The sequence below is a fragment of the Sturnus vulgaris genome, chromosome 1 (assembly GCF_052056855.1).
Source record: "Sturnus vulgaris isolate bStuVul1 chromosome 1, bStuVul1.hap1, whole genome shotgun sequence".
Lineage (NCBI taxonomy): Eukaryota > Metazoa > Chordata > Aves > Passeriformes > Sturnidae > Sturnus > Sturnus vulgaris.
Genome location: NC_142243.1, coordinates 133,203,149 through 133,218,155, shown reverse-complemented (window position 1 = coordinate 133,218,155; position 15,007 = coordinate 133,203,149). Strand labels below are relative to the sequence as shown.

General features: G+C 38.7%; 1 protein-coding gene across 1 annotated transcript in view; it reads left to right on the top strand.

Annotated features, from left to right (window-relative positions):
* The first annotated feature begins 116 nt into the window (after positions 1–116).
* RAD54B (RAD54 homolog B) overlaps positions 117–15,007 on the top strand; it is a 62,933-nt gene continuing 48,042 nt past the window's right edge. Inside the window, exons 1-3 of the mRNA XM_088177359.1 lie at positions 117–212; positions 3,191–3,344; positions 3,995–4,166. Of these exons, the coding sequence (XP_088033485.1) occupies positions 3,207–3,344; positions 3,995–4,166 (310 nt within the window). The 5' untranslated portion in view covers positions 117–212; positions 3,191–3,206. The remainder of the gene's footprint in view (positions 213–3,190; positions 3,345–3,994; positions 4,167–15,007) is intronic.

Sequence of the window (15,007 nt, the reverse complement as noted above, 5' to 3'; positions counted from 1 at the left end):
TGCGCATGCGCATGAAAGAGCCACCGCCCCTCCCCCCCCCCCCCCCCCCCCGAGGGCGGGAAGCGCCTTTCCAGCGGCACGACCCCGGCACATGCGCGCCCGGCGGGGAGCGAAGGCTGCGCAGAGCGCATGTGCAGTGCGGCCGCTGGGGCTGCCGGGAGAGCGCGGCGGGACAATTGAGCGCGGAGGCGGGACCGGTGGCGGCAGCGCAGGTACGGGAGCCATGGGAGGGGTGGTCCGGTGGAGATGACCCTGGGAAACACCCTAGAGTTATGTAGTTCCAACTCTCCTGCCGTGGGCAGAGACATATTTCAGTAGATCAGGTTGCTCAGAGCTTCATTTAGCCTGGCCTTGAGCGATGCGGCAGCTTCAAATTCTCTGAGCAACCTGTTCCAGTGCCTCACCATCCTCAGAGTGAAGAATTTCTGCCTTACATGTGATGTAAACTCGCTCTCTCAGTTTGAAGCCATTCCCCCTAGTCCTATTACTACATGCTCTTGTAAAAATTCCTTACAATTATTTCTGATTGGATACGATTTTTCAGTAATGTTGAAGTTCAAGGCGATGCACTCGCTGCCTGCAATTTGACCGAGTAGAAGCTGATGCTGTGTCACGTCTCTGCAGCTGCCCACAGCCCCTGTTCTGCCTCCCCATCTGTGCCGGCAGTGCTTCTTCAAACACTCCGGGAGCAGCCTGTAAAGTTTGGGCCGAGATGAACATTGTAGCAGCCTTTGGCAGAGCTCCGTGCACGCTGTGTTGAGCTGGATGTGTAAAATCTCGAAACATTCTTTATATGTGTATTTAATTTATAATGCAGTTAATAATGTACCTTTAAGGATAAAAGTGCAACCAGAATTCAATGCCTGACAAACCAGAGTCACCCATGAGACGGTTTGGGCTGTGGTTTCGTGGTGCCCTGGGTTTGGTCATGCCTGGTTGCTAATAAAAGCTAGGAGCAGTGCATTGCTTTTTGCATTGCTTGCAGCTGTTTCTGTGCAGCCAGACCTAACAGTAAGGCAAATACAAGGTTCCCTGGTGTATCGGTGCTGTCTCTGAAGAAAGGGCTTATTTGCATATTCTTTCATTTAGTTGTAGTCTGGAGCTGTTCCTTGCCTTGCTACACTCACTTTGATCTTATCCGAAACATCTGGCATCGGTGGTTTATTGAACATTCCTGATGTTGTATTTCTATTGTGTAGTAGTGTTAAGGGTCAAAATGTAAACATTTTGGTTATTATTTTTTAACATATTTTGTTATATTTTATGAAAGCTTGTATTTTAAAAGACATATATGTATTTCTGGATGCAATATGAAATTTTAAAACCCACAAACCCATAAGGATTTTTGTAGTTGCAAGTAGGTAATACTGGTAACGGTGAAGTTACTGAGTTATCGAGGGTATTGTCTTCAAATGTCTTAGTAATTTTCAAAGCTCCTAATGAGTCTGCTTTTGTGGTTTATGACCAAGTGACAACACAATGACCAAATGGATTTGGAAACCAGAGTACCTTAATCATGGATATGTGCAATTTATGAATTGTGCAGCTTCTCTATCCCACAGAACCTCAAGTGCAGTGGGCAGGGTTAGTGTAGTACTGTGGCCATGCTGTGCACAGTCCTCATGCAGAGCCTGGGCTGTCCTGTGTTGTCTTCCCAAGAGTCACTGTGCAGTGTAGGGTTGGGTAGAGAACTTGTTCAGATTCACATGACACCTGAAGCCGGCTCTACTCAGCGCTGGCACTTGCAGTCTCTCCCCTGGAAGGTTCTGAACACCTTTTGCAGTGTTCACAGTGGCTTTTCATGCTACAGATACTCCTGTTATAATAACCAAGCTACTCACTTATTGCACAGGGTTAACCAAAATTCATTTGCTGTTGCTGTTGTCAGGTAAGCCTAACTTAAGTGAACTGCTGTAGACAAAGAGGCTTCTTTCCTTGTATTTTTAATAACAGCCACAGTGGAAGTGACAACAGTTGAGGCCATTTTGCCCCTGAGATTTATGTCTAGTGTATATAGCATCATATATATGCTAATTGTGCAGATATGGCAGAGAGAGCAGTATTCCTGCTACCAGTCTCTGCATGTTTGCAAAATGTTTTGGCAGTGCTCTATTACTACTTCAGTGCAAACCTTGGAAAGAATGGTGGTTGTGCCCAAGGAAGCCACTGGAGTGCAGAGCAGCATCAAAGAAGGTGCAGAAACACACTGTTGCAGCAGGATGCAAACATGCTTTTGAGATGGTACAGAAGTTTGATTCTGCAGTCTGTATTATGGTTTATTTTTAACCTAGTAGTTGGGGGGATAATTTAAAATAAACGTTTGTAAGCGGAGAATTAGACCTGTAACTAGAGTGTAACTTGTGCTTGCCTTCTTTATTACAGCTGCTGTGTTATTCTATTGGAGTTTTCTTCTTTTGTTTGATTTCTGTCTACTACTTTGAAGCATTAAGATTATAACTTGGTATTCTAGTGGTTGAAAAGTAAACTTGTCATATTAACATTGGTATATGTTTGGTTTTGTCCTAAGGTTGCTCAGAGGAATAACAGTCTTATCTTTTGAGGGAAAATCTAGAATACATTCCTCCTACTGTTCCAGTGGACATAACATGGAGCAATAGTATCCACTGTAATTCTGAGATAATTTTCTGCTGAATGTTAATCTTATTATGGTGAACCTGAATGGCAAATGTAATTGACTGTTTAATGCAAAATTCTGGTTCCAGGTATGAGACATACTTTCAGATTCATTGCTCATTGTGCACTGATGAGGAAGCACTGGGCTTTTCAAAATTATGTTTCAAGAGTATAGAATAGTAAGTTTTGCTTAAAATTGTCTTTCTTTGTATAAACTGGTGCAGGTTTGTTAAATAGCCCTATACTGTGCATCTCCAGACCATTTATTACTATTGGAAACTGCATTAGAGGCTTTTTAAATTAAAATAGAGGTGTTCAGCTGCAGAATTTGTTGTAGTTGGTCTTTCTTAGTACTTAAACAAAGCATTGCAACAACACTACTTTTTCTTAAATGTTACTATGCCTGTGAAGTAATATTGCTATTTGAAGGTCTTGTATACTCTCTTATATTTTGAAACAGAGCTTTTGTTGTCATATATGGATTTTTTTTATATTTAAAGCCTATCCTGACTACAGTTGTCTTTATCTGCTTCCTTCCTTCCTGTCCATCCTGCAGAGCAGTACAGCTAAATATGAGGCGATCTGCAGCTCCAAGTCAACTCCTAGGAAATGCAGGCAAAAAGTCAAGGTTTATTCCACCAGGAAAATGTCTTGCTGTTTGTCTCAAGAATGAAACTAAGGAGATGGACCAAGGAATTAAGTTAAAGGAGGTAGACTGAACATTAAAAATATTTTGTACAGCATTGTGAATAAAAGATAACATCTGAGCTAATCACAAACAACCTCTACATAAATAATCTATTCAGAACTTATTTTGATAGCTTTGCTGTCAGTACCTTTGATCTTGCTTCGCAGGGTAGGCTTCTCTCACTGTGGAGTGGTTGCAGAAAAATGTTTTTCAAATAAATAAAATTAATCAGTATTGAGCCCAAATGCAATTCTTAAGTGTAAAGGAAGTAGGGATTGTATCTTGGCATGGGCTTTATTGGACATTTTTTGTAAAAGCAGTTAAAAAGCCAGGATACTTGTAAAGTCTCAGTATGCTGGGTTGCAGTTCTGCTGCAAAAGTACTTTCTCTGAAACCTTTAATATTGACACAGAAAAGCAGCACAATTTTTATTTATTTATCTACAGAAGACTTGTATTAAACTAAATTCATAAACAATTCACACAAATGTTTGATATTGTGTGCACACACTTCTTGTTGTGATGCATATAATTTTGAAGAGATATATATATTTATGTAACAATTTGATAATGACAATTAATACATCTTGAAATCCCTTCTTGTAGCTCTTTTCTCTATTTCTCTTCGGCTTCATGAGGACAATGCTATTATGAACTTATTTCTCTTTTGCAGATAGAGGAGAAAGAGGGAGGTGCTTCATTGCTGTCTAAAATAAATGTCCAAAATCAAAATGAAAATATTACACAGTCTGTGGAGTCAGCTGGAAAAGTAAAGACAAAAGCATGTTTCAGCATTGACAAGTGTAGCAAGGCAGAAATGAAAACGCTAAATGTGCCCAAAGCTGGTAAGATGCTCTTTCTTTTTTACTACCATGTATCATAAGAGAATTTTAAAGCTTATGAATGATAGACTGCATCTACTAAACTTCTGTGAAGTACTATTGTAAGTGTTGTGCAGTGGTAGCATTATTTGGTATTATACTCAATAGGGTGAAATAAACAAGTGTTAAATGATTTTTTTTTAATAAAAAAGGAAAGAACCAAGGTGTTTTGGAAGTTAGTTGATAGTGTTGCTATTCAGGTTTGTGTCTTCCAGAAAAGACTTATTGAAGTCCACTCACTCTAATCTACAGTTGGTGCAATAGAAGAATTGTGATACCTTAAATAGTGGGAAAGTGTTGTAATTTGGAGACCTTGCTGACCTTATGCAGAGAAACCTAACCTTTCTGAATGGATTCAGGTTTTTTTCCAGAATTCATGAGGGTTTCTTTTCTTCAGTGTCTCCAGTGGGCACTTAAGGTTTAAGCCAACTTTAGCCACAGAGCAGAGCTGGCTTTGCTCATTTGTGAGTACGCACTTCATCAGCTGTGCCCTGGTAATGAATGCCTCTGAAAAACCAGGATAGTAAGCACTGCAAAGACATTGAAGTGTCTGAACTACAGCAAGTGCACTTGGATGGACCTGAATGACACTGTGGGGTTGAGTGTCTTCATTTCCCAGTCTTGATGTGCCCTGACCACAGATGCAGCACAGTTCTGTGTTGTGTTTATGCAAGTGTATGACCTCAGGAGCCGAGCACATCTTGAAAGCCTGGCAGTTGAACTGGGTTACTAACACTGATGGATGAAAATTGCTCCATTTGGAGCCAGCTCAGGCATTTTAAACACCTGTCTTACAGTTATTTCATTGTTGATTCTTCATAATTAATTATACTGATAATGATGGTTTAAGGTTCATTTAATTAATAATACTTTGTGTAGTGAGTGAAGTTTTAAAAGAGCATTTCAGGGCCACTTATCACCTTGAATTACTGGAAGGCTTTAATAGTTGTATTTAATTTTGTTTGTTATGAGACCTGTTAAATCTTGAAGCCTCATTGAAGCAAAACTGACATAGCTCCATGTCCCAAGGTCCAGCCAATAGTGAGGTTAATTCCCAAAAGGGAATTATTCCCAATAGGCACACATATGTCCTATATACACATACACACGACTGGTCACACAGGCCAACATGGATATGGAACACAGTACTCAGCAAGCACAAGCAGTGCCCATGGACACATTCCTTCCCTTCTCTGACTGTTCAGGGTGAATGAAAGCCTGTTTGTGGAAAAACAAATGAATACACATGTATCTCTATGTAAATACACATGCACACAGAGAATTTAGATCCCTCCAGTAACTGACCTTATGCATTCAGTCTGTTCAGTCACTGACTCCTTGATTTGTTGGACACCCCAGCTGTGGGCACGTGAGCCACAGAGGCCCAAAGCTCCCAGTCCAGTTGCTGGTACACAGACCTGAACTCCCACAGGTACAAGAACACTGTAGGTCCTGCCAGTAACTTGTCTTAGCAACTCAGTCTACTCAGTGGTGGGTTCCTGGATTCAGTGATCTCCCAGTTGCCTTGTGCCCAAGAGGTGCACCTGTACAAACATTTCTGGCCAGCAGCTGAACTTACCAGGAGCCAACCATCAAGATGTCCTGGTCTCTTGAGTAACTTGCATGGTCCCTTCAGTAGCCAAGTCTCAGACCCTCTGGTCTCTCCAATATCTGGCCCAGACTGATGGCTGCTCCAGTATTTGGCTTCCAGGCCTCTTATCCTACTTGCCAGGTAGTCCACGTTGATGTTTGTTAGCAGTCTCACACTGTATATCCAGTCAGTGTACTTGGTCTCTGGCCTCTCTGCTTCCTGACATATTAGGTACCTGAGCCCTATAACCTATGTGTGGTCCAACTCCAGCTTTCACCTGGGAAAATACTTAGAAATGTAGTTTAGTGGGAAGATGGGACTTGGTCTGGCAATATGATGCAGTGCATTGCTGAGGAAGCTTATTGACCTTCATCAGTTTAAAAGTGGCTGCCTTTTTTTCTTTATTGTTATGTGCTTGTTCCTGCCTGAGTTTTTGATTATTTTTTTCTCCATCAAAGCCTTTTGTAGCATCTGGAGATTGCACAAATTCCAGGCCCTGATAGGCAGCAACCCCCTCCATTCTGTAAAGTGCTTTGGACAGCCTTTCCCATTGACTCTTCTTTCTGGGTTTCAGCCCCAGAAAAAGGGAATGTGATAGCCCTGATATACCATGCCAATGGCAGCATGCTGTGACCCAGAGTGTATGCACTCTGTTTGGCAGAGCTAATGTGGGGAAATTCAGCTTCCTTGTATGTCTTTAAGTCTTACGGCTTTCGTGTTTATCTGCTGCATGCTGAAACTTCGAGTTGCAGCCTACACTTTAAGAAAATTTTCAGTGTCTATGGGACACTGTTGTTTGATGGGTCATGCTTCCTTCCCTATAGGTACACCTGCAAAAATCTGTACCTTCTAGTTCTGCTTAGTAGTGCACTTGAAAGATAAATAGAGGATTTAATTCCAAAATAATCTGGGAAATCAACAGTCATTCCAGTGAAAAATTTTATGAAGTGGAAAATATACTAAATGTCTTTTCCCTATCATGAATTCTGGATGCAGCTGGTGAGTCGTCTGTGATGACTTTTAAAAAATAACCAAAAGGTTGTGGACTGAAACTGGGTGAGCTGCTTCTGTTGGTGTGCTGTTGCCTTTCTGAACAAGGCATTTAGTGCCAAAGCCCTTTCTAGGCCTGCAGAATGAGGCTAACCCTGAAAGACTTTGAAAAGCTGTTATGAAATGTGGTATAAAAGAAAGAAATGTAATGTCAGTGTTACTTATGGTCTTCAGGTTCACTGGTGATGCAAGCACTGTAGTGAGAAAACAATCCTGTATTGAGTCTTCCTTAAATCTTAAGTAATTTCTTAATAACTTAGGTTTTCCAAGACAGTTTCTGCCCTTTACGTCGCTTTTGTCTGCTATTCATTACAGCTAATGTAGCGATTACATTGATTATGTAAATCATAACCTTCTTTGAAGTGTGAAGTTAAATTATTTTGTCAAAGCTGGCTTTGGAATGAAATTCAGAAGTAATGGAAACCAGTTGTGGAAGCCAGAGTCAGTTGGGGTTTTTATTATTATTAATATTGTAATGGAATTATATTTGACTGCCAGTCTCTGGAGCCTCATACTTCTCTGTTAAAGGGACATTAAAATAATTTTAAGATTGAAAAAGTCTGTGTGCATGCATTATTTTGGTTTATTGTCTCCATATCATTTAATGCAGATGATAAACAGTTTGATAGTTATATATCACACTCAAAGCTGCTGTGTTTGGGTTTCCAGTACAGCAGTGGAATGTGTAAATAAATACCTTAGGTTCCACTGAAATTCTTTTGAAACACCTGTGAACCATTGGACAACTGCACTGTTCATAGACCTAATCTTTCTGAAACCCAGCCCTGAAAATACTATGCATTCTTTCAAAAAAAAAAAAAAAAAACCAAACCAAAAAAAACCCAACAGAACTGTTATCTGACAGATGGTGCCCATTTCTTGGAGCAGACAAGTAAGGATTTTATTAGATGGAATCAATCGAAAAATTATAGCATATCTGGCTTAAAAAATACTTGTTTTTCTAAGAAGCTTCTTAAAAAAAAACCTTTTCCCTAAAATATCATTAATAAAAGTGAAGTGCAAGGGACTCTGAAATTCTGTGAGATGAGGTATTTCCAGAGACATTTAATAAGTTTGTAGCAACAGCTGAATGAAACCCGTGTACGTGTTGTAATTTTAGACGTGTTTAAGATATTGAACATGTTCATTTGGGCAGTTTACAACTTCTGATTATAAATTCTGAATACTGGGAAATAATGTTGCATGTTTCTTTTAGGAAAATGAACTTCACTACTGCTTTAAGAATTGGTATTTACTTGTTTTTAAGAGGAATGAACATGGCAATCTCTTTGGTACCTTTGTTTTGTATTCACAATATAATACTTGTTCACACAATGGATCTTTGGGAGGGAGGTTATTTATTTGACATTGTCATTAATACTTTTTCTTACATGCCTCCAAAGAATTCAGCTAAATGTGCATGCTCTTTAAAAATGAAAATTACTTAAACATTCCTAAAACTATTTACCAGTAACTGGAAACAAAACCATAAATGTGTTGGGAAGGATAGTATTGTACCTCTCAGGTGCTTGGTTTCTACTTGTCCTCATGACATTCTAAGATTCAATTAGCAATAACAAGAAAATACAAATAATTTGCATTTGAAGAAACAATGGACAGGCAGATCCTTAAACTATACTTAGTATCTCCTCAGTGTTGCTAGTGAGCAGGATTGGCAAGAATAAGTGGTTTTTACCCATGCTGCCTTCAATTTAAGGATTTAATATATATTTATATAAAGCAGACATAATTTAATTTATGTTTATTATCTGAGTTTACAGCTTGCTTTCTGTTGGTACTTTTAATCTAGGAGCATGTTACTGTGTTTTGCCTTTTGGGCTTGCTATTTTGTGTGTGGAAATGAACAGCTCTTTGAGCTGAACACTTAGGTGCAACATTCCAGCTGGACTGAGATTTCATTGTTTGAACCAGATGTAGGTGAACAGAAAAAATGGATATAGACTTTTATTCTGTTACAGCTCACCTCCTGTTTGGTTTTTGGTTCAAGAGTACTTTGTCTTTCATCCATCACTAACATCTGCTGATGCATCTTCCAAGAGGAACTTTGCCAGAAGTCGTGGTCAGATACTATGAACTAACAGTGAGGACAGATTGTAACTGTATTTCATAATGGGGTTAATGTGCTCACCCCCTGTGTCTCTAAATAGGTGTTTCTGAATGTCTTTCATGCTGATGATATCGACTGTACTTAGTATTTGCATATAGTTTTGAATATATTTTCTCTATCTTCTCTGGATGTTAATATTTACTGACTATATTAGTCTGTAAGGTTTGGATGCTTTGCATACTTAAGCTTCATTTTTCATAGTGTGGTTCCTTCAGTTTTCTAGAACATTGTTATAGATCTGTCTGATACCTCTTATCACTTGTTATGAATAAAATCCTTTTAACCAATTAATGTGAATATTAAGAGAAAATCCACTGTTCATTTATGACAGTAGCAATCAATTACCTGTCACTTTTAATCAGAGGATTAAAAATTTTTATTTTCAGGACTTTCATATTGTCCAGTTTCAGTCTAACTGCCTACTTATGTTTCTAGTAACAGAACTAAAAACATTAATGCCTGGTATCTCATAATGAAGCAGATTATTCCTAGAATTACTTTGATATCTGCAAAACTACAGTATTAATTTAATTTCTGTTGTTGCACTTCACAGATGTACTAGAAAAAATAATTCAGTCAGTCTGTTTTAGTGGTGGAGCTGCATGTGGAGCTGCAGTTCTGTGTTTCCTTCAAATGTTTTTATAAACAGCTGGTAAAGCAGTTAAATCTTTGGGTAAAAATACTCCATAATAATCTGTAGCTCTTAATAATTACCAAGCACACCTTAGAACAGCTAAGATGTGACTGGATGCCTGAGTGTAAGTAATTTATTACTGCATTGTTTGCCAGTAAGATTTTACAAGTCTATAAATTTTGTTGTAATTTCTTATTCAAAATAACGTCAAATTACTTTGATAGATCTTTATGATTTAAAATATTCTCCTCCCTGCAATATTCTAGAAGAACAGTTTATAATAGTGAACAGACAAATTTATAGACAAGTTTATTCTCAATTCAAGATACTTTCTTTACTGTTTAGGTGTGCCTGTTTTATCAGTCCATCTCAAGAGATGGGAACTGGTTAATAAAACTGGATTGATGTACATACACCATAAGATAAATTGTTGGTATCTGATTGGATGCTGGTTCATTGATATATCAGTCACAGTGGGTCTTGTGTTTTCTGGTCTGTAGCTTTGGGATTCTTTGACATCTCTTCAGGACAGCACCTTTTACTTGGTGCTCTTCCTTGGGGTGTGATGTTTCCTACTCTGCTGCTGTCTGAAGGCCTTCCCTGGTGTTTCCCCAGCTGATTGTGCACACTTGGTGTTCCCCTGGGCTGCTGTCACATTCCTAAGGGTGTTTATTCATGTTGAATTTGGGATGCCCCCCAGCTGAATGCTGAGATAACGGTGCTAATAGAATTAGCAGCCAAGAGTGAGATGGAAGAAGGAACTTTACAGCAGCTTCACCACCCAAGGCAACATCTCATATACTGTTTAGCAACTGCAAAACTGCCTTCCTGGATGGGGCAGCAATCTGCAGTGCTGCTGTAAAACAAATCCAGACCTGCATAATTCTAGTGGGATATTTCCACAGTTAGTACAACCTAATTTATAATTTGGTATGATCATATCTTGCTGTCATATGAATAACTAGGCTTTATATAATTATAGGTGATATAACCAGGATATTCACACATTGGAGAAAAGAGCAGTGAATTGGCAGATAAATGTACTTTTAATTTGCCCCAGTTAAATGTGCTTTGCATTTGAGCTAATGAAGACAATGAAGGACAGGGGAAGGAAACCAGAAATCAGAAGGGTATTACATGATCAGAAAAAAAAGGAAAATAATTCTATTAGATTTATGATATTCAACATTTCCCAAATAAATTGGAGGGATTAAACTGAAAGTTTCACAGTAGTAACTTGTCTATTAAATGGAACTGTGTCTGCTTCTTTACAATGAAAAATGTAAATTGTCAGGTTCTTTACTTTTGAGCAATGATATATCCGTTGTTAAAGAAAGCTGTGCTCCATGTAAAGATGCTAGTCTTTCATGCATTTTTTAAAAAAGGTATTAAGTTACTTGAAATTAAAATTTATAAACAAGCAGAAAGACTTAAATACTCATGCAGAAAGAGAGGTCTACTTGGAAACTGCAGATCTAAAGCAAACACTCCTTTCCAAGGGCTGGCAGGGGATGTGCTGGGAAATGAACTTACTACCCCAATATATTTATTACAATTTAGCTTCCTAGAGTTGTATGCAAGCACACAGCATATAGGCTGCAGTATGCAGAAAAAGAAATTATCTAATACTTTAAAAATGAGCAACTTGGAACACACCCTGCATAGAGATTATCTTAAAGGATTAGGTTTATCAGAAATAATTCTTTCTATTACCTCATCCATTCTGAGGGGAGCGGTATACATAGTTCCTTCTTCTTACTTCTTTTTTGATTTTCAAAATCTGTTATCAGGCTATGTGAATATAAGATGGGCAAAAGAGAAATACATGGCTATTCAAATTTTCTCACATTTTTATTTTTCTTTCCCTCACCCTTGGTAAAGTCCTAGTTTGGAGTGTGGGGAGTTGGTGAGTGTGTACATTCCCAGCTCTCCTGTCTCCAGTAGATATGAAGGTGGACTTAAGGGTGGATGAGGGAATGCAGCTATCAGGTGGAGGGACAAGAAATGCCTTACTGAAGGGAACTGGGAGGTTTTTTTTGAGCTATCATGAGTATTAGGACTGACTAGACCTGGATGCCTTCAAAGGTAGTTGTCAAATCTTTCTGTGGCTGTGCTTATTGTTTGTATTCCTTTTGTTGCCATGTCAGCCTAACTAGAGTTCAGTCCCAGCTTTTGGCTTTAGGCCTTAAGTTTTCCCTGAAACAGAAGCTTTGTCACAATATGACATTCCTTGAGCCAACAAGATAATGATAAGATGGTTATCTCGCTGTCTTCAGAATATCCACTGAGCAATGGAGAAAGCTGTTTCTCTGTCAAATGCAGCGAACAGTGCACAGGGTAGTATTTTCAGGGTAGTATGTAAAAGCATAATCTCCAAAATTTTAATCTCTCTATGAACAAAACAGGAGACTTGCAGAAACTTAGCTTCTCTCACACTATTTCTTTTCCAGGGGGCTATCTTGCTAGTGAAGATGTGAGAATTTAGGGAAAATATCCCAGGAAAATCATACTTTGAAACCTTTCTGTATTTCTCAGCTGCTTCTGATTAGTCATCAAAAAGCTTGTTGGAAGAGAGGATCAGAGAAGGTATAAGCATGTATTAGGAATGGACGCACTTCTTAATTTGCAAATACCAGGGCTCTTAGCTTTTCTATTTTTAAGGACACAATTTAAAAAGTGAAGAGCTAATTCATGGAGCTGTACAGTCACATAGTATTATAAAGTCCTGTAGCTTTAAACCAAACTTAGTTTGAAGGATGGTTACTGATCTGAATGTGTGGGTCTTGGAATGTCACACTGAGATGAAGATAAATTCTTTAAAATTTGGCATGGAGGGCATTTTAATTGGCTAATTCATATATTCCTCATTTCAGTGGGCTAAATGTTGAGAGAATGCATTATATCAGCTGAGGGGACAGAACTGTATTTATCTTTTATGCGTGGAATTTTAGCTGATAAGAGCTGTGAAGCAGAGTGGAACCCTTGTTCTTGCAGCAGTTTTAAGAACTGTTCGAGGTTGGAAGGGAATACATGCTAGATGCTGATCACAAAAATAGATGCAGGACGAAAAAAAAGAGGTAAAGCTTTGCCTTATTTGTCTCACGTCCCATGCAGGATAGAGGTTTAGAAATAATTGTGCAGGAGAAAGGAAAGGAGTGGTCTCAGAGGTCCAGGTACAGCAAAGATAAGAAAAGTATAAAACTGATGGTGAAAGTGCTGATGAAGATGAGAAAAAAAATATCAATTTGAAACACTAATGACGTAAAAGTATTATTTCTAAAGGGTCTGGTGTGAATGTATTTAAGCATTGTGACTTCCAGGTGGAGTTGTATAACAACTTTTGGTTTACAAAACTTTGTCATCTTCAACCCTCTCCTTATAACGCCTGAATAATGCCTGCACCCCTTAGGTTTAGACATTGCCCATGAAACAACTGTCCCTGTGAGAAACCTTGAGTTGAAAGTTTTCTTACCCACCCTTTTCTCAGCATGCTCTTAAAGACAGGCAGATCGAATGACTTGGCACTGTCTTGCTGTTGTGTCAGTAGAGAGGACTATATGATGACCTAATGGAAGTTTTGCAGCCCTTACTACCTATAGATACTCTCATCTTATGCAGCTGCCAAATTCATTTTCAAGGGTGAGCAACTGCCTTGATACTTGCCAAATGTTTCCACTGCCATAATAGCCCAGTATATTCAGTGATGTGTAACACACCCCATTCTAGCTGCTGAATCTTTCTACAGTTTTTTGTAAACACAGGAGTACTAGGGTTCCATTTTAGCTTTGATTCAAATCTTACAATCATCCTCTCTTGTTCTCGAGGATTTTCAGGCTCCTAGGTGATTGCAAATGCTAACCCCAGGTCTCTGCAGAGCTGGTTTGATTGCATATTACTAAATAAGAACAGAACTCCTTCAGACTTATCCTGGGGCTACCATTTTGTGGGCAAAGTACCTTGACAGGGCTTAGCAATCTGTTGATTTGGTATTTTTTGCACTAGAAGGTCCCAGCCTGAATCACTTAAGCTAGTATTACTCCTTTCAACGTTCATGTTTGCTCTCTGGTCCAAACAGCATCTTTCAAGACACATTCTTTCTTAGGGCATCCTCAGTTTTCTTAGATGTCTTTTTCCCTTTGTCTCATGTACCTTAAAGTGATTATTTCTTTAAGTCTGTCATGGAGAGATTCTTCCTCAGTTCTTTGTGACAAAAGATCTTCCCCCTCCCTCTAAAATGCTCCCCTGATTTAAGACATTCTCCTTTTCAGGGTGTTCTGTCTTATAATGCGAATAAATTTATATGGGCCACTTGATGCAGTTAGTGGCTGTGATACAAACCTATCACTAGTAAAATTTGTGGCCATTGAGCTTTTTCAGTAATTCATAGTGATTTGGCTACTTTAATTTCTGATTGTATTATAGCTATGATTCATTCATCTCAATAGTTCTACAGGATGCACTGTTTGTATCATTTTTTTGTATTAATTCTAGACTTTTTCACAGCAAAAACAGGAGGTGACAAGTGATGAAAACGGAAGGCAGTGAAGTGATGTAAGGGGTGCACGTATGTTTATCTTCCTCAGTGGCGAGCAGAATTTCTCTCCTGCTACCTATGGTTTGCTGTCCCCTCAGTTGTGGTAATGCAAGTCTTTAGGAAGATAGTTTGCAATTCACCCTACAATGATCAAGAAAGAGTCTGAATAAGCTTTTTCAATATATTTCTTTCTGTGAGTTATTTTTCCTGTGGCATACTGGATTAGGGAGCTGGTAGTGATAAAAACTGACCCAGCTCAGAAAAAAATGATTAATATGAGTTGTCCAGATTTGTGAGTGCTCATATCAGCATAGTGAAGGAGCAGGAATATGACACGGTTGGGGGGAGGCAGAAATGACTGTTTTGACAATGTCCCACATCTCTGTTGACTTAAACCAATTATTAAATTCATATTAAATTCTTATGCTTGCAAAATAGGTTATTCTGTAGCTAGATTATCTTGCTGAACAGGCTGTGCACTGTGTTGCATAAGTGCAAGTGTTGGTGGAAGGTGTAGGATGAAGGGTGGATTGTGGCAACATCTTTGGTTTTTGTAATTGTCTTCGAGCTACACCTATTGTTTTAGCTCGAAGATGTCTATATGTATCATTAATATCTGGGCTTTTCACATTCTGTGATTTCTCATCCAAGTGCTGATATGACCTTAGGCTGATGAGCAGAGCTACTTGAAAAAGGGGGAAAAAAAAGAAGGAAAAAAATCTTGGTTGGCAGCCAGCTTCGTTTTTTACAAGGGTTATTTTACACTCATGCAGAACAATATGTAATTCAGGCATTTCATCAGGCATTTGCTCAAAAGAAAACTTTATTGCAGTATTTTTCTATAATTACATTAGTGTGAAAACTTCAG